Source organism: Bos indicus, chromosome 5, assembly GCF_029378745.1.
Source record: "Bos indicus isolate NIAB-ARS_2022 breed Sahiwal x Tharparkar chromosome 5, NIAB-ARS_B.indTharparkar_mat_pri_1.0, whole genome shotgun sequence".
Classification (NCBI taxonomy): Eukaryota; Metazoa; Chordata; class Mammalia; order Artiodactyla; family Bovidae; genus Bos; species Bos indicus.
In genome coordinates this window covers 113,256,125-113,275,451 of record NC_091764.1, presented here as the reverse complement: position 1 = coordinate 113,275,451, position 19,327 = coordinate 113,256,125, and the positions used below count along the sequence as shown (strand labels likewise).

The following is a 19,327-nucleotide window of genomic DNA, read 5'->3' as shown; positions in this document are numbered from 1 at the left end:
GTCCTTCAAAAGGACCTGAATAATAGTGTCCAGTGCAAAGTACCACCCCTTCCTCAAGCAGAAAAGGCTGTTGGAGCATACTACCTCAATCAAAATTAACTTGGAATAGGACAGGACATGACTATACCAAAGCCTTTGACTGTGTGGATCACCACAAACTGTGGAAAATTCTTAAAGAGATGGGAATACCAGACCACCTCACCTGCCTCTTGAGAAATCTGTATGCAGGTCAGGAAGCAACAGTTAGATCTGGACATGGAACAACACACTGGTTCCAAATAGGGAAAGGAATACGTCAAGGCTGTATATTGTCACCCTGCTTATTTAACTTATATGCAGAGTACATCATGAGAAATGCTGGGCTGGATGCAGCACAAGTTGGAATCAAGATTGCCAGGAGAAATATCAATAACCTCAGATATGCAGATGACACCACCTTTGTGGCAGAAAGCAAAGAACTAAAGAGCCTCTTGATGAAAGTGAAAGAGGAGAGTGAAAAAGTTGGCTTAAAGCTCAACATTCAGAAAACTAAGATCATGGCATCTGGTCCCATCACTTCATGGCAAATACATGGGGAAACAGTGGAAACAGTGAGAGACTTTATTTTGGGGGGCTCCAAAATCACTGCAGATGGTGACTGCAGCCATGAAATTAAAAGACGCTTACTCCTTGGAAGAAAAGCTATGACCAACCTAGATGGCGTATTAAAAAGCAGAGACATTACTTTACCAACAAAGGTCTGTCTAGTCAAGGTTATGGTTTTTTCAGTAGTCATGTATGGATGTGAGATTTGGACTATAAAGAAAGCTGAGTGCCAAAGAATTGATTCTTTTGAACTGTGGTGTTGGAGAAGACTCTTGAGAGTCCCTTGGACTGCAAGGAGATCCAACCAGTCCATCCTAAAGGAAATCAGTCCTGAACATTCATTGGAAGGACTGATGTTGAAGCTGAAACTCTGATACTTTGGCCACCTGATGTGAAGAACTGAGTCATTTGAAAAAGACCCTGATGCTGGGAAAGATTGAAGGCTGGAGGAGAAGGGGATGACAGAGGATGAGATGGTTGGATGGCATCACTGACTCAATGGACGAGTTTGAGTAAACTCCGGGAGTTGGTGATGGACAGGGAGGCCTGGTGTGCTGCAGTCCATGGGGTCGCAGAGAGTCAGACATGAATGAGCGACTGAACTGAGCTAAACTGAGGACAGGACAGGGCTTCCCAGGTGGTGCTAGTGGTAAAGAACTCTCCTGCCAATGCAGGAGACATAAGAGACTCAGGTTTGATCCCTGGGTTGGGAAGATCCCCTGGAGAAGGAAATGGCAACCCACTCTAGTATTCTTGACTGGAGAATCCCATGGACAGAGGAGCCTGGTGGGCTACATTCCCCAGGGTTGTGAAGAGTTGGACACTACCGAAGCAATTTAGCAGCAGTAGGACAGGACAGAACCATGATAGAAATTTCAGTAAACCCTCCTCTGAGTACCTGGAGAGGGCAGGTGTTTAGGAGGCAGCATTGGGCTGAATCACATTCCCCAAACCTTCGAAACCATAGAGTAGCTATCCCACCCATACAGTATCCCATCCCCAAAAGAGGCACTTATAAAACATGTATCAAAAGAAATCAGAACCCTCACAGGGCTTAAATAACCAATTTTATTAGAGGTTATTTTATCATCCCCTTTAGGGGTTAGCAGGCCACTCTCATGCCTTCTCTGGATGTGTTTTGAAGACTCTGTGCCCTCAGCCTACTTCCTAAAGCCATGCTGAAGCAGAAAACCCCTCAAATATTTCATCAAACCAGACTTTCTGGGGGCTGGTGGATTCCATAGGGCCCCATGTGGGTTCTCAATTTCCTCCAGTTCTTCTGTCTTGAGACGAGGAGCCCCAGCACCGCAGTGACCTGGTGGCTGAAGGTTCCTCTTCAGAGAAGTGTGGACTCTGATGCTGCCCTCCCTGGCATGTGGGGCACTCACTCTGGGAAGCGGCATAGGACCAGGATCTCTCACACTCAGGTTGGGGGCTGAGTGCTGGGCCTTGGCCAAGTGTGGGGACCGGGAGTTCTTGTTCAAAAAGGTCATGCTCAGCCTTGTTGCAGCACAGTGGAGACTCCTTTTGAAGCTGAAGGTGTCTGTGGAACAGGAGGAAGTCTGCTGCCCAGCCCCTCTGCGTTCCTCGGGTTCCAGGCTTCCTCTTTTGTGTGAGGGCTGCTGACACTGGAATCTGAGGGGCTTCTGAGATACGTGTTCCCTCCTCCAGTCGTAGCCTGCCCTGGGGTATGAGACCCTCACTCTGCGGAAAGCCCTCTCTGCCATCCGGGAGATCCCCGGCCTGACCATCTTTCCCCCACTGCTGTTCTCACTGGAAGGTTCTTGGACCCTTTCTTGGCGCCACCAGCTGCTAGATTCTGCAGCAGGCCTGGGGTTCCTGGAAGCCGTGAGTTCCGCCCTGGGAGGAGCCTCTTTCTGGACATCCTGTGGTTCTCTGGCGCCCTCTGGTGGTCTGACTCTCTTAGGCTTTACAGGAGGGATAGAACTGCCCATTGGCTCCGACCCGGACCCGCTAGGCTTCTCTAGAGCTCTGGCCTGTGTAGGTTTTGAGCTTTTCCCTTCGGGGGTCCGAAACTTCTGGGACTTAAGGCCTGGCCTGGAGCCCTGGGCCTCACTTTCCTGCTGCCCCTGCAACTCACAGGCCATGTGCAACCCAGGGAACCTCTGCCCAGCAAGAGGCAGTGGGCGTGGTCCTAACACATTAAAGTGCATGTAGGACTCCAGGATCCGCTGGGGGAGGCCCCACTTCAGGTGGGCGATCTTCCGCCGCATAAGGGACTCCAGGAGCTGTCGCTGACTCTTCTTGAGGACTGGCCACTTGGGCAGGACAGTGAGGGCAGTGGGATCACCCAATGGAGCTGTACCGGCTTGGGGGGTGTGGCCACATGAGACAGAGGGGCAGGCAGAGGGCAAGCCCAGGGGAGCAGCCAAAGACTGTGGGTTCCGGAGCTGTCCACTCCGGTCAGCGGTCTTCCCTGGATCCACTCTTCCGTCCCTTTGTTGGCTTCTCTGGGGTTTAGGTCTGGCTTGCCGGGAAGCTGGAATGACATCGACTCTGGGCTTCCCAGCAGTGGCCGTGCTCTGGCTGGCCAAATGCTCCCCCTCTCCACTGACAAGCAGGAAGAGTTCGCTGTGGTTGGGGAGAGCCTTCATCTCAGGATGGGGAGCAGCGGCCACAGCCTGTTCCTGATCCATGGCCCCACAGTCAGAGCCAGTGAGGGCTGGGAGCCCTTCACGGCCAGAACAGTCAACTTGGAGAGGGCCTTCAGCAGCATCCTTCCCTCTGACCTGGCCTTTGTTTCCTTGCCTTGGCACTCGAAGCCTTCCAGCATCCTCAGCTCTGCACTTTCTCTGGCTCCCTGCATCCCCAATTTCTGCAGCATCCTCCTCTTCACCCTTGTTCCGGTTTCCTTGCCCTTGTATCTGGATCTCTCTGTTGGTTTCACTTCTTAACTCTCCCTGATAATCTCCACCATGAGCCTGGGTCTCTTTACCATCATCACCTGTGATCCCTCTCAGGTTACTCTTCCCTTGTATTTGAATTTCTGCACCGTTCTCACCTCCAGTCTGCTCCTGGTTCTTCCACTCTGGTGAACAGATGTTTTCATTAACCTTACTTTTTAACAGTCTCTGCTTCCCTCCCCCAAGTCTCTGAATATTTCTACCATCCTTGCTTCCAACCTCTCTCTGGCTTTTCTTCTCCAATGTTGGATTTTCTGGGTTATCCATTCCTTTAGTCTGCTCCCAGTGTCTTCCCCCTGGTGAGTGGCTCAATCCAGTTTCACCGTCTAATTGTCCTTCATTCTCTCTCTCAAATCTCTGGGTTTCTACACCATCGTCAGCTCCAGGTTCTCTCTGGTCTGTCTTCTCTGGTATCTGAATTTCTGTTTCATTCTCACCTCCCATCTGCTCGTGGTTCTTCCTGTCTGACAAATGAGTCTTTTCATCAGAGTCATCTCTTAACTGATTCTGGTTTTCTCCTCCAGGTGTCCAGGTCTCTGTACCTTCCTCACCTCCAGCTTCTCTCTGGTTTCTCTTTTCTGGACCTTCAATTTCTACACCATTCTCGCCTCCAACCTGCTCCTCTTTCTTCCATTCTGCTGAATTAGTTACTATATCAGTTTTACTTGCTAGTTTTCCCCAGTTCTCTGCCTCAGATGCCTGGGTATTTTGACCATCCCTGCTTCTAATGTGTTCCTGATTCTTCCACTTTGGTATGTGAATATTTCCATTAATTTCACTGTTTAACTGGTACTGGTTTTCTTCCCTAAGTTCCTGAGTCTCCTTACTATCTTCACCTTTAAACTCTCTCAGGTTTTTCGTCCCCGTTGCCTGGATATCTGTACTAGTCTCATCTCCAAACTTCTCCTGGTTCCTCATCCCTGATGGATGAGTCTCTACCTGAGTTACACCTCTTAATTGTCTCTGGTTCTCTGCCTCTGGTGCCAGGGTGTTTGTATCATCTTCATCTCTGTCCTTTCTCTGGTCTCTCTTCTCCAGTGCCTGAATTTCTGCTCTATGTTCACCTCCAATCTGGTCCTCACTCCCCCAACATGGTGTCTTGAATTCTCTGTCAATTTCGCTTGCTCCTGGTTTCTGGTCTCCCCAGCATTGTGCCCGGATCACCACCCAATCCTCCTCTCTTATCTCCCTGATGCTGTTCCTTCTAGATATCTGACTTTCCCCAGCATCCTCACCTCTTTTTACGCCTTGATTACTCCACCCCACTTGAAGTTCATGTCTTAGTTGTTTCTGGATCTCTGCCCTACATACTTGGACCTTCCCAGCTTTCTCACTTCCATCTTGATCCTGCTTCTCCCATCCTGGTGTCTGGATCTCTGTAACATTCTCATTTTGAACGCATTCCTGCTTTCCCCACCCCAGGGCCTGGGTCTCTATGCCATCCTCATTTTCCACTTCTCCCAAGTTCTCCCTCCCAGATACCTGGATTTGCACAGCACCCTCACGTCCACCCCGGTCTTCTTTTCTCCTCTCTTCCGCCTGAATTTCTATACTACTATCACCTGTAATCTGCTCTTGTTTTCCCCACCCTGGGAGCCGGGCATCCTCACCATTCTCACTTCCAGTTTGGCCTTGCTTCCTCAACACGTGGGCCTCATTCTTTCCTTCATCCTCTCCTCTGGCCTCCTTCTTGTTCTCAAAAGACTGGGTCTCTATAGCATCCTTATCCCTTTTCCTATCCTGAGTTTCCCACATTGGTGTTTGGATCTCTGCATCAATTTTACATCTTAACTGTTCTACTTTCTCTCCTCTACATGCCTGGGTTTCAGGAAGATTCTCGCCTCCAGCCTCCCCGGGACTTCTCTTCCATAGAATTTCAGCTCTACTTTCAACTTGCACCTGGTCCTGCTTCTCCCACCATGATGTCAAGATCTCGCCAACAGCCTTACTTATTACTAGTCTCCGGCTGCCGCAGTCCAGGGCCTTACTCTCTGCCATGTCCTCCATCCCAAAGTTTATTGGCAGTTGCCTTCCAGATGCCTGAATTTCCCGAGCATTATCCCCTCTGCTCTCTCTCTGGTTCGCCCACCCTGGAGCCTGGGTCTGTCTACTAGCCTCTCTGCTTAATGTCTGGTTTTCTGTTCCTGGTGTGCAGGCCTCTTGTGGGAAGCCCCAGGATTTCCACGTGGGCATTCCCACTCGTTGGTTGGAAGGAACCGGTAGGAACTCTCTGGAACAAAACGGCAAGCTCTGGGCTGAAGGGAGGTTTGGGAGAGGGGTCATGGAGGTGGGGTGGCATCTCATGCTGACAATATGCTCCAGTGGTGCCAGTTCTTCCTGGGGATGGACCAACAGCTGCTCCATCCTTTGGCACCTGTCCAGGGCAGGGGGCTGTGGCTTGCAAATCAGGTGAGTCTGATCATCACTACAACACCAGGGTACCTGCCATGCTTCCCAAGAACAGTCCCGAGGTAGCATACTGGTGCTTGGAAAGGAGGTGGTGCAAAAGATGTGATCAGAAGAGGTGTAGGCATCCCACAGTAAATGGTGACATGGGTGCTGACAAGAGAGCAGATATTGGGTCCACGATTCCTCGAGGCTCCTCCAGTATTCCCTGCTCTTTCTTCGGGCCCATTGTTGGGCATGAGCATCCAGGCCCCTGAACTTGCCAGGACTGAGAAAGAATTCAGGGGTCAGCCTGATACAAGTGTCATGTCTCATGGAGGGCACTGCCCACTTCTGCAGTGGCACCTGTAGGTAAGAACAGAGAAGTAAAAATCTTTGCATTTACATTATCTCATCTAATCCTCACAGATTAGGGTTGTAATCCTCATTATCCAGATGAGGATGCTGAGGTTCAGGAAATGGGGAGTCACTCCTCTTAAGGAAAATATTCATTCAAGAAAATATTAATTTACACTTCCCTGGTGGTACAGTGGATAGGAATCTGCCTGCCAATGCAGAGGATGGGGGTTCCATCCCTGGTCTGGGAAGATCCCACATGCCGCAGGAACAGCTAAGCTGTTACGCTACAACTGCTGAGCCTGTGCTGTAGAGCCCACGAGCTGAAACTGAGCCTGGGCGCCACAACTTCTGAAGCCCGTGTGCCTAGAGCCTATGCTCTGAAACAAAACAAGCCACCACGATGAGAAGCCCACACAACACAACTAGAGAGTAATCCCCACTCTTAAATCCTCACGCAGCAGCCAAGACCCAGCACAGCAAAGTTAATTAATTAAACTTAAAGAAAAGAAAATACTCAAGAAAGAAAGATAAAGAGTTTATTCCAGGCCACGCACTGTTCTAGGTGCTGGATGTACCAGCATGCACAAGACAGAAAGTCTTTGTTGGGAGCTGTCTTCCAGACTTGGAAGACACAATAACCAAGTATACAACATGATGTTAGGTATCAAAAAGTGCTCTAACGGGAACAAAGGCAGGAGTAGGGATGGGGTTAGCTCCTTTTGTCAGAGAATCCTCTCAGAGGAGGTGATGTTTGACTGAAGACCTGAATGAAGCAAGGGACAAACCAAGCGACGTCTGAAGAAAGAAACTTGTAGGTGAGGAGACATTCATGCAGAGGCCCTGAGGATGGAACAGGGTCGTTTGTATAAGAACAGCTAGGAGGCCGTGTAGTCAGAATGGAAGGAGTGAGTGAGGAAGACAGCACGAAGAGATGAGGTCAGAGAGAAATGCAGAACAGATTATTCCAAGCCTTGGAGTTGTGGTTAGGAGTTAGATTTTGTTCTGAGTTTGACTGGAAGTATATCCATGAGTTGTTGCAAAGTCTTGAGTGGCAAAGTGTTATGATCTGTTTTTAAAAGTTTGTTCTTGCTCATGAACATAATGTTAGGCCTAAACCAGGTGCAAAGGAATATTTACTGCGTGATGCCATATGGGCAAAACCAGTCTAATGCTTTTAGAAATCAGCGGAGTGCTGCAAGCTTCTGAGCTGCTGGTCGTGGTCTGTTTTCTTAATCTAATGCTGCACCTGGATGTGTTCCGTTTGCAAAAATTCATTGATCTACACACTTATAATCTGGGACTTCCCTGGTGGTCCGTGGTTAGGAATCCACCTTCCAATGCAGGGGACTCAGGTTTGATCCCTGGTTGGGGGAACTATGCCACAGGGCAACTAAGCCTGCTTGTCACAACTACTGAGCCTGGGGGGCTCTTGAGCCCGGGCATCACAACTAGAGAGAAAACCAAGCACCACAATGCAGAGCCTGCACACCACAATCAAAGATCCCGCATGCCACAACTAAGACACAGTGCAGCCCAAAATAAATAAATATACAATATATGGACGTATAAGTATACAAAATATACATATATATGTTAAATAGTTAAGATGATAAACTTTTAAAATAAATAAAAATTTTAAAAATAAAAATACACACTTATAATCTGTATATATGTATTATCCTTGGATGAAAAATTTTAAAAAGAGACAGAAAGAAGTTCATTCTCTTGGCTGCATGGAGCACTGAGCTCCATGGTTGGGTGAGAGAGGAGGCAGGAACCAGGCAGAAGGTGGTACCTATAGTGCAGAAGAATGTGGTGAGGGTTTGAGAAATGATCAGATTTGAGATATGGTTTGCAAGTAAAGCCCATAGGACTTGCAGGTGGATTGAACACGTGGCATGAGGGAGAGAGAAGTCCAGGGTGACTTCTGGCTTTGAGGCAAGACAATGCTCTTCCTGAGTTCATCAGAGTTCAGTCTGAATCCATCTCCGGTACACAGGGCATAGAACAGGGTCCCTAACAAATGACACACAATCATGGTGTGGAGGGAAAGAGGTGGGTGGGACCCCCTCACCTTGATGAACTTCCTCATGCTGCGGTGGGTCCTGGTGACCTGATGCCAGTAGTGCCGGACCTGCCAGATCAGAAAGAGGCAGAGGACAAGCAGGTTGCCACAGCACCGAGGGTCCCTGCAGCTGCGATCCTCAGAGAGCAGGCCCCGCACTGGCTCCCACTCAGGACCCCGGAACGGCCCCACGACAGCACAGGCGCCCAGGAGGGGCAGCAACATGACACGGTTTAGGTCAGGCAGGTGGTGTTCTGGAGTTGGAGGGCAGGGCTGATATGGCTGACCTGGCCACTGCGGGGCGGGGTAGCCCCTGCCTCATAGAACTGCTGTCACTAAGGCCACCTCATAAAGGCTTTTGATGCTGTGGCCTTAGCTGCAGCTGCTGCACGTGACATCAGAGCTGGCTAACACGGCCACAGTATAGATGAGGACAACACTGGGGAACGGCCCAAAAGGAATTAAGAGGAAGAAGAACTTAAACACCTTGCCCTCTGGAGTGAAGAGACTATGTTCCCCCCATGTTGATGGAGGGATGAACTGAAGTCTGTTGGATTTCTTTCTTCCTATGGGATACTTTCATCCATTTGTCCTTCAGGTATCCAATATCAAACACTTAATGAACACCCTATTGAACATGTGTGTTCTTGTTTAACCACCCAGCATATCCTGATTTTTTGTTGGGGGATTACTTTCCCAACTCAGGATCAGTGTTGATAGGAATATAAATGCTATCCTGAAGACTTTCACCCAAAGGTTATGAACAAAATACTGAATAACAGAGCAGGCAGGGTCTTCAGCCAATCAGAATGGGCCAGGCCTTAACTCCTTCATTTCTGGGTTGTAAGTGGTCCCTGGGGCTTCCCAGATGGTGCAGTGGTAAAGAATCTGCCTATCAATGCAAGAGACCCAGGAGATGAGGGTTTGATCCCTGGGTCGGGAAGATCCCCTGGAGGAGGAAATGGCAACCCACTCCAGAATCCTTGCCTGGAAAATCACATGGACAGAGGAACCTGATGAACTACAGTCCAAGGAGTCACAAAGAATCAGACATAACTGAGCATGTACACACAAAAGTGGTCCCTGGGGTTACAGTAGAAGGGTGTCACCTATTTACCAACCATTTGGAAAGTATCTCTCTATTCTAAGAGCCCAGGACTTCCCTCGTAGTCCAGTGGTTAGGAATCTGCCTGCCCAGGCAAGCGACACTGATTCCACAATCCATGGTCTGGGAAGATTTCACACGTCATGGGGCAACTAAGCTCTTGCACTGCAACTACTGAAGCCCACATGCCCCAGAGGACATGTTCTGCAACAAGAGAAGTCACTGCAATGAGAAGCCTGCACACTGCAACTAGAGAAAACCCAAGTGCAGTAATGAAGACCCGGCACAGCCATAAATAAACAAATGAAGTTAAAAAACACACAAGAAAACCCCAATATACCACACAATGCATCTTGGCTAAATGCTCAGTTCAGTCGCTCAGTCGTGTCCGACTCTGCGACCCCATGTATCGCAGCATGCCAGGCTTCCCTGTCCATCACCAACTCCCGGAGTTCACTCAAACTCATGTGCATCGAGTCGGTGATGTGATCAGCCATCTCATCCTCTGTCGTCTCCTTCTCCTCCTGTCCCCAGTCCCTCCCAGCATCAGGGTCTTTTCCAGTGAGTCAACTCTTCGCATGAGGTGGCCAAAGTATTGGAGTTTCAGCCTCAGCATCAGTCCTTCCAATGAACACCCAGGACTGGTCTCCTTTAGGATGGACTGGTTTGATCACCTTGCTGTCCAAAGGACTCTCAAGAGCCTTCTCCAACACCACAGTTCAAAAGCACTGATTCCTCGGGGCTCAGCTTTCTTTATGGTCCAACTCTCACATCCATACATGACTACTGGAGAAACCATAGCTTTGACTAGACAGACCTTTGTTGGCAAAGTAATGTTTAAATTTAAATGTGCTACAAAATAAACTAGCAATGGAATGACACCACTAAAATTCTTTGTTTTGGTGCATTATATTTTGGGTATCGAACTCACTGTTCCTGCCAATAACTGGTAATAAAACAACACTAAAACTACGGCAAAGGCGGTCCCTCCCCCCAGAACTGAAGTCGTTCCGCGCTGTTGCCCTTTAAGGGGAGAGCCGCCCTCTTTTAACGTCATTTCCGCTTCCGGCCGCGAGCGGCCATTTCCACTTTTTCCCTGCGACTTTTTTCGGCGGAAAGTTCTTTTCTAACGTCGCCTGTGCTTCTTGAGGAGGGACGGTATCACTGAACCGCAGCTATGGTGAGTGCGTGCGCCTGGTTGAAGAGCCAGGAAGTGGGAGACTCGGGGTTCTGTTCTCTCACTAGCTTGTCGGCTTAGAACATGCGCGGTGTCGCCGTCTCGGCGAGGGGTTCGAGCTCGGACGGCCGAGTAGCCCCAAGCACTGTCTTTTCTCCCGGTCCGAGGTTAGAACGCTAGAGATGGGTCCCGGATTCTGTGATGGAGCGTCTGTCAGCAGTTAGTGCTCCTGGCTGAATGCCTCCGGTGAGCGGAGAGGGCCTGAGAGAAAGGGACCGACCCACGTGGGACAGAGTAGAAAGTCGGATGAGAAAATTTGATTTTATTGGTTTTATATTTCTTTTGGAGGGGTCGCTAGAGAATGATGTGGAACCCTGGGTTTGGATCATCCTCCCCAGCTCCACTTTCCCATTGCTGGGGTTCAGGAGAAGGATATCTCCATGGGTCTACGCCTAGTGCCTGTCGCAAGTTACGTGTGCCAGGGATTAAAGGGGCCTTTCGCGTTTGGAGGTTTCCCTGGTGGCTCAGAGGTTAAAGCGTCTGCCTGCAATGCGGGAGACCCCGGTTCGATCCCTGGGTCGGGAAGATCCCCTGGAGAAGGAAATGGCAACCCACTCCAGTATTCTTGCCTGGAGAATCCCATGGAGGAAGGATCCTGGTAGGCTACAGTCCACGGGGTCGCAGAGAGTCGGACACGACTGAGCTACTTCACTTTCACTTGGCGTTTGGAGCCTGCGTTTGGAAGGAACCCCAGCCTGGAATGCAGGAAAGATTCCTCCTGCGAGGCGGTAACCTCGGAAATCAGAAGTCCTGGTAGCACCACGTGCGGGGCTCATCTAAAACTCTTGATGGTCTCTAACTTTTTAATCAGATCGTGTGCCTTGGTACCTAGTTTTGGTCGGCACTTAGTGAGGAGGGAAGAGTTTGCAAAAACATTTCGACTTTCATAATGAGGTTTAATCCTTTTAACGGTTCTTGGATCCCAAAGCATATCTTCCCTGCTGCCCCACCCCCATTTTGAGGTTGGTATGTTGCTGAGTCTAGAACTTGAACCTTCTAAACTGGTGTTCGTTTTTCGGAGTTCCTTGAGAAGTTTTGGAATCAGGTGGTCTCAGTTTAATAATGCATTTAATTGCCTTTGCGCCTGGTATGGAGAGAGTGAGCATGCACTATTTGTTGTCAAATCAAAACTTGCAGGTTTTTGCTGTCTGGTGTATGAGGAGAACAAAGACATCAAGCTACGGGTTAAAGTTGTCTAGCAGTAAGATTTCATTCATTCACTCATTTAATTAACCCTTGGAAAAATTAAAAGGTGGATAAATACACCCTAAGCAACTTTCAGTTGCTACTTATAAGGTCGGTGGTTTGGCTTTAAAATTGAGTGGAACTTTTGTTGTCGTTTTGACTTTTATTAAACCACTAAAGTGACTCCTCTTTCAGTTCAGTTCAGTCGCTTAGTCGTATCCAGCTCTTTGCTACCCCATGGACTTGCAACAGGCCAGGCTTTCCTGTCCATCACCAACTTCCAGAGCTTGCTCAAACTCTTATCCATCCAGTTGGTGATGCCATCCAACCATCTCATCCTCTGTCATCCCCTTCTCCTCCTGCCTTCAATCTTTCCCAGCACAGAGTCTTTTCCAATGAGTCAGTTCTTCTCATCAGGTGGCCAAGGTGTTGGAGCTTCAGCATCAGTCCTTCCAATGAATATTCAGGACTGATTTCCTTTAGGATTGACTGGTTGGATCTCCTTGCAGTCCAAGGGACTCTCAAGAGCCTTCTCCAACACCACAGTTCAAAAGCATTGATTCCTTGGGGCTCAGCTTTCTTTATGGTCCAACTCTCACACATGACTACTGGAGAAACCATAGCTTTGACTAGACAGACCTTTGTTGGCAAAGTAATGTCTCTGCTTTTTAATATGCTGTCTAGGTTGGTCATAGCTTTTCAGAATCTGCCTGCAATGCGGGAGACCTGGGTTGGGAAGATTCCCTGGAGAGGGAAAAGACTACCCACTCAAGTATTCTGGCCTAGAGAATTCCATGGACTGTACGGGATCACATAGAGTTGAACACAACTGAGTGACTTGCACTTCACTTTCTTCCAAGGAGCAAGCGTCTTTTAATTTGATGGCTGCAGTCACCATCTGCAGTGATTTTGGAGCATAAGAAAATAAATTCTGTCACTGTTTCCATTGTTTCCCCACTTGTTTGCCATGAAGTGTTGGGACTGGATGATCATAGTGGATCTCCTGAAGTCTCCCCCTTTTATGCCTTTGATGTTTATTAAGAGATGAGAATCCTAGTTCCCAGAGATGGGTGATTGGAAGCTACAGTAAAAATATCTGGCATTTTAAAAAGTATATTTATGAGGAGTGATAGGAATTAAAGTGTTCCTGGGAACTTAACTGTTTAAGAGGAGGTTCTGAATTGTGACATTATTGGTGAGCATTAGATTTTGATGAGTTAAAAACATAAGTTGTGATTTCTTAGTAGCCATCAAAAAAATAAAAATAACTCCAAACCACTAGAGTAGAAAATGGTGGCGGGTGGGGGCGGGAGACACTTGAAGGAAAGAAAGTACAAGTAAAATGAGGATGACATAATTACAAGAAGAAATAGATGTGCAGTTATGTAGCGTTTAATTGATTGTGAAGCCAAAACATCAGTGTGAATAACACTATGAATAAACTTGATCTAGTGGTGGTAGTGAAACCAGTGAATACTGCACCCATCAGTTATAGAAGATAAAGATTGATAATAATACAGACCATATTCTCTCAACTAAAATGCAAATGACTTAGAAACAAAGTGTAAAGAAAATATAAAGAACTCATGGGTCAAATTGAAAATAACAAGGGAAATTTGAAAACAGAACTGAACAATAATGGAAATACCAAATATCAGAATATGTAGGGTACAACTAAAGTATTGGAACCTAAGATGGGGGGGCACTAAAAAGCTAGGAAAAGATCAAAAGGACAAAGTAATGTGAAAGAAAAAGCAGAAATTACTGAAATAGAAAATATATCTTGTTGTAAGGTGGACAGAATCAGAAGAATATTTGAAAAGTCTCCTCTGATGAGATTAATCTAGAAAATATGAGCAATGTGATATTTATAAATATAGGAACTTAGAGGAACAAATACCTGAAAACAATAGAATCAAAATGAATTAAAGTAGAAGTAGGAGGGCTGAATAATAGTAAAGAAACAAAGTTAATATTGTATGTTAATTATAATTCAGTAAGAAAAACTAAAGTTTTGTTTTTCTTTTTTTAACTAAAGTTTTTTAACATGGAAAAACTTTAAGTGTTAGTTGCTGAGTCCTGTCTGACTCTTTGCAACTCCATGGACTGTGGTCCACCAGCCTCCTCTGTCCATGGAAGTCTCCAGGCAAGAAAACTAGAAAACCATCCCATTCTCCACGCAATCTTGCTGACCCAGGGATTGAACCCTGGCCTCCTGCTTTGTGGCATCTGAGCCACTACACCTACTTTAAACAATAGCTTTATTGAGATAATTTCATACCATAAAGTTCTTCTCTTTAAAGTGTGTAAGTCAGTGGTGATCATTTTGTATAGAAATATCAAATAATGGTGTTGTGCACCTGGAACTAACATAATATCATAGGTCAGTTATGCATCAATTTTAAAAACAAGTGTGTAGTAGAAAAAAAATAAGTGTATAATTCAGTGGGTGTTCTATTTACAACCTTGTGCAACCAACACTAGAAAAACTTATAAAGGAGAAAAGTCTTGACTCATCCATCTCGTACAAAAAATATGATGGAATTCAGTGCCAATTCATTTATAAAAGAAGTTCTTAAAATATTAAGGAATAGTGTGAATTTTCTTAAGCTGAAATATCTGAGTAAATCTAAAAGATACTAAGGCTTTTGGAGAAATTATAAAGCTTTATTTAAAAGCACTAAAAAGTTAAGTAAATATGTATGCTTAACTGATTTGACAGATTCTGTATCTTAAAGGTGTTTTATCCTAATTGGGATTACTTTAAATCTACAAATCAATGCTGTCCCAGCAGGCTTTTTCTTTTTCTTTTCTATTTTTCTTGGTAGAATTTGAAAAAGCTGATTCTAGAATATATGTGCTTGCTCAGTCGCTGTTAGTTGCTTGGCCATGTCGGACTCTTTGTTACCCCATGAAGTATATAGCCCACCAGGCTCCTCTGTCCATGGGATTTTCCAGGCAAGAATACTAGAGTGGCTTGCCATTTCCTCCTCCAGGGGATCTTCCTGACCCAGGGATTGAACCCACATCTCTTGAGTCTCCTGCATTGCAGGCGGATTCTTCACCACTGAGCCACCTGGCTGTATGAAGAAGAGCAAATAATTAGAGATCTTTCCCACTTCGTGAAACATCTTGAACTTCCCCTAATTTCTCATCACCCTGGGACCATGACAGACTGACCCAGTGCGTTGTGTTGGTGTGTGGGACCAGGCTTCCGGGTACGAGCTGGTTCTCGAAGTCACTTCCAGTTCCTCTGCAGTGGGGGCGGGAGCGGGGGGGTGCTTCTAAGCTCTTGGGGGATCAGGCAGGAGACGATCAAGGTGAACTCAATATGGTGAGTATATCCACTGGGCCATTGCCCATGGGTCACCACCTGGAACCGCGGTGCCACCTGCCGTAAGCTGCGTGCCACGGTCCAGCTTCCAAACCCAGGGTTAGACCGCATCACTGCGGGCAAACTGCTTGGTGCTCAGGAATGGTAATGTGGGCTGCACCCAGGTTATGTATATAATAAAATACATATTTGTAAAAAGAATCACAGGGAAAGCAAGTGAGAAATTTATAAAAAAAGTTAAAGTCAAGAGGTGAAAATAGGGTAGGAGAAATGGAATAGGCGAGGCACCACCGAATTTGTTTTCTGTGTGTTGTTTTGCAATGGATCCAATGGGGTTGCATTTTATCTATAGGTATTACAGCATGCATCTGTAAAATGAGAAATTTCAACAACTTCAATGCCACTACAATACCCCCAAATTTAATAATTCGTTAATATCAAATATATAGTATTGTTCTCCCCTGGTTGCCGCTGCTGCTAAGTCGCTTCAGTCATGTCCAACTCTGAGCGACCCCATGGACTGCAGCCTACAAGGCTCCTCGGTCCATGGGATTTTCCAGGCAAGAGTACTGGAGTGGGTTGCCATTGCCTTTTCTGCCTAGTTGCCGCAGGCCTCCAAAATAAAGCAACCTTTCCTTTCCTCCCAGCACTTGTCTCTGGAGAATTGGCTTTCGAGCAGCCAGACCTGGGTTCCGGACCTGGATTTGGTAGCAGTATTAGAATCAAAGGCTGGGACTTCTCCAGTGGTCCGGGCTAAGACTCTGCGCTTCTACTGCAGGGGGCGCAGGTTCCGTCCCTGGTCGGGAAACTAGGATCTCCGCAAGCACTGTGGGCAAAAAAAGTGGGATGGAAGGCTTGATCAGCTTTTCTCCTAGCTTTCCTCTTTTCCCCCCAAGACTGCTTGATCATTGATGGTTTGTTCTTTAAGAGAGGCAGTGTGCCTAGTCGTTCAGTCGTGTCCGACTCTTTGCGACCCGATGAACTGTAGCCTGCCAGGCTCCCTAGTCTAGGGATTCTCCAGGCAAGAATACTGGAGTGGGTTGCTGTGCCCTCCTTGAGGGGATCTTCCCAGCCCAGGGATCGAACCCAGGTCTCCAGCATTGCAGGTGGATTCTTTACCTTTGAGCCACCAGGGAAGCCCAGAGAGGCAATGGTCACATGGTATTTTTTTTGTGTGATGTTGGTAGCTATTAAAATCAATACCTGGATCCATTAATTTGTTTGGATTAATTAACTAATTAGTATGGCTTGCAGGATGGTGCTGTTTAATTGTATCATTCTTTAGGTGGAATACAGAAGATGTTTACCTGCTGCTTGCTTACCTATCAGTCTACATAGGAAAGGCTCTACAGTTTACTAGTTTTCAAAACAATGACTTTGGAACCACATAAATGTTTTATATATTTTTAAGAATTTTTAAGCAAACTAAATACAAAGGAACCTTAATTGTATATCAGATTGATAGCCACAAGGTAACATATAGTTTGAATAACTTTTGAATATAGTACTCTGACTGGATGGTTTTAGTTGGATGTATTGTAAGATTAAAAGGAAATTTTGACCTTGGTGGGTTTATAGTTGATGGAGGTAGTATTGGTATAGCAACTCTGAAACCATTTTATGTGAATTGCAGGGTAGAATAAATGAGAAAATACTTGGATGTTTTGGAAACCAGGATTCTTACTGAAAACTGAAGATTAAAATATAAAGGAAATAGAACTTTGTGCTGGGTTTCTATAAATTATACTTGTTTAGATTTAGTAAATTAAATGTGTATGTTTGGGGGAGGGAAGTAGGGAAGCTCCCTATTGTCCCTCTCAGTTTTTGGTTGGAGTACTTTGTGACTCGTCTGGAACAACTTCCGGTTCAGTTTGACTCATGCTTTGATATACCCCCAACAGACTGAGGCTGACGTCAATCCGAAGGCCTACCCTCTTGCAGATGCTCACCTCACCAAGAAACTATTGGATCTCGTTCAGCAGTCATGTAACTACAAGCAGCTTCGAAAAGGAGCCAATGAGGGTAAGGCAACCAGAGGATGGTCCAAGAAGAGTGTTACCAGCACGGTCCCCGTCTGGGGTCTGGACTAGATTTCCAAGGTGGAAAGAGGGCTGGATGCTTTTGACTAGGCCCACCATGGAGACTTGAGAGCAGCAGCGTGTGTGGCCTGTGGGCTAGCACTGGGTCACAGAGATAAGCAGTCAGGAATAAGCATTTGAGGGGGTTTCACTGGTAGCTCAGTGGTAAAGAACCCACTCACCAATGCAGGAGATACAATTAGAACCCAGATCTGGGAAGATCCCACACGCAGCTGAGCATCTAAGCCTGTGTGCCACGACTACTGAGGCTGTGCTGCACAAGAGAAGGCACTGCAGTGAGAAGCCCGCACACCGCCACTGAGAGAGTAGCCCTGCTCACAACACCTAGAGAAAAGCCCAAGCAGCAGGGAAGACCCGGAACAGCCAGAAACAAAAATATAAACTAAATAAAATGATAAGATTTGAACAATGCTGTGGGATGTTGAACTTGCTTGGTGAGTTAACGTGTAGTGTGAACTTTCCAAAGTATTGATGATGGCAGATTGGGATGGAAACTCCTGATCCTTGGTCACAGGGCTGGAGAAGTGCTACATTGCACTGCTTCCTGCTGGTGAAGCTTGGGGAGTGTGGTAGCAGAGGACAGGAAAAGAAGGGCTCTTTTTAGGATTTAGAGTGCGTTTTGACAGAACTGATGGGTTTGATGTAGAGTTTGAGGAAGGCATTGGGGATTTGATGCTTGGCTCCCTATCTCTTCCAGGAATATCCTAGTCCTGGACATTTTTGCCCATTTTTCTTGCACCTGTTTCTTTTCCTTGGAAATTGCTTTGTTGTGGCTTCCCTGCCCCAGCCCCCATCACCTGTTGACTTCATGTCCTTCTCTCCACAGCCACCAAAACCCTCAACAGAGGCATCTCTGAGTTCATTGTGATGGCCGCAGATGCGGAGCCCTTGGAGATCATCCTGCACCTCCCGCTGCTGTGTGAGGACAAGAACGTGCCCTATGTGTTCGTGCGCTCCAAGCAGGCTCTGGGGCGAGCCTGCGGGGTCTCCAGGCCTGTCATCGCCTGCTCCGTCACCATCAAAGAGGGCTCACAACTGAAGCAGCAGATCCAGTCCATCCAGCAGTCCATTGAAAGGCTCTTAGTCTAAACTGGTGGCCTCAGCCACACTCCCAGCTGACTCCTCTCCACCCCCCCGCCCCCGCAGAGTTATGTATCATATTGTCTGTTAGCATGTAGTGTTTCCAGCTACCTTCTATTGTTATAAAATATTTTAATGCTCAATCTGATTTTTGCATTTTTGTACTGTTGTCTTGTTTTATAGGTTGTCAGCCCCTCCCCTAATCTCCCCTTCCTCTCTGCCATCTTATCCTCCCTTTTAGAAAAATGAACTAACGCCAAGAACAGGTGGAACAGGCTGGATGACACCACTTAAAGGCAGGGAAGAGCCGAGAGAGTAGAGAATTGGTTCCAGCTTTCAGGGGCCTGCTTCCTACTGTGCAGGGCATGATGGCATAACTGTCTGCTTGTACCCCTCATTCCCATGTACAGGATCGTTGCACGTGTGTCTGAATCATCGAGGGGTTTCCTTTGCTCTGCAGGGCATAATGTATCATTTGGGGAGGAAGCATGTGTTCTGTGAGGTTGTTGGGTGTATGCCCGAAGTGTCGGTTGCTGATGTACCCCTGCTATTTGCTTTTGGTAATGTTGTATTCCCCCCCAACTCCCACCTTTGCCCCCTGAGGGTGGCGGGGCAGCAGCATACCAAAGAGACGTGCTGCCAAATTCCAGAGGCGCCTGGGTGAATGAGACATGGGCCAGTTGACCTAGGTCTTGAAGGCATGGTAGGAGGTTCTGGAATGGAGGATTCTGGGGCCATCATGGAGGACTGACTGGAAGCTGCAGCAGAGATGATGGAATCCAAGGAAGCATCCTCGCTTTGCTGAATGGCAATTTCTTCAGTGGACCCTTGTACCAGCTCTGAGAGCCGTTACCCGGGCCTGTCTCCTTCTATGATGTGGGTCAGATGTGTATTCTCTGTCCCACCAGAAGGACAGTGCTAATGTGTCATTCTTGTGAGCATCCTAATAAAGCATACATACATTCATA

At 47.0% G+C, this 19,327-nt stretch overlaps 2 protein-coding genes across 2 annotated transcripts; one reads left to right on the top strand and one right to left on the bottom strand.

Moving 5' to 3' along the window:
* Positions 1 to 1,654: 1,654 nt before the first annotated feature.
* On the bottom strand, positions 1,655 to 8,985 carry LOC109558633 (nestin). The gene is made up of 2 exons (XM_070790498.1): positions 8,329 to 8,985; positions 1,655 to 6,260 (listed from the first exon to the last, which is right to left on the bottom strand). Exons 1-2 carry the CDS (start codon positions 8,542 to 8,544, stop codon positions 1,746 to 1,748), a joined length of 4,731 nt encoding a protein of 1,576 aa, XP_070646599.1. The 5' UTR covers positions 8,545 to 8,985; the 3' UTR covers positions 1,655 to 1,745.
* Positions 8,986 to 10,488: 1,503 nt separating this feature from the next.
* Positions 10,489 to 19,327, top strand: SNU13 (small nuclear ribonucleoprotein 13). The gene is made up of 3 exons (XM_019961893.2): positions 10,489 to 10,604; positions 17,082 to 17,202; positions 18,106 to 19,327. The coding sequence occupies exons 1-3, from the start codon at positions 10,602 to 10,604 to the stop codon at positions 18,366 to 18,368; spliced, it is 387 nt and encodes a 128-aa protein (XP_019817452.1). The 5' UTR covers positions 10,489 to 10,601; the 3' UTR covers positions 18,369 to 19,327.

Coding starts and splice junctions, on each gene's coding strand:
- LOC109558633 (XM_070790498.1), bottom strand. CDS start 8,544: ATGTTGCTGCCCCTCCTGGGCGCCTGTGCTGTCGTGGGGCCGTTCCGG. Junction 6,261..8,328: donor GCATGAGGAAGTTCATCAAG/GTGAGGGGGTCC, acceptor TCTTACCTACAG/GTGCCACTGCAGAAGTGGGC.
- SNU13 (XM_019961893.2), top strand. Junction 17,203..18,105: donor TCGAAAAGGAGCCAATGAGG/GTAAGGCAACCA, acceptor TTCTCTCCACAG/CCACCAAAACCCTCAACAGA.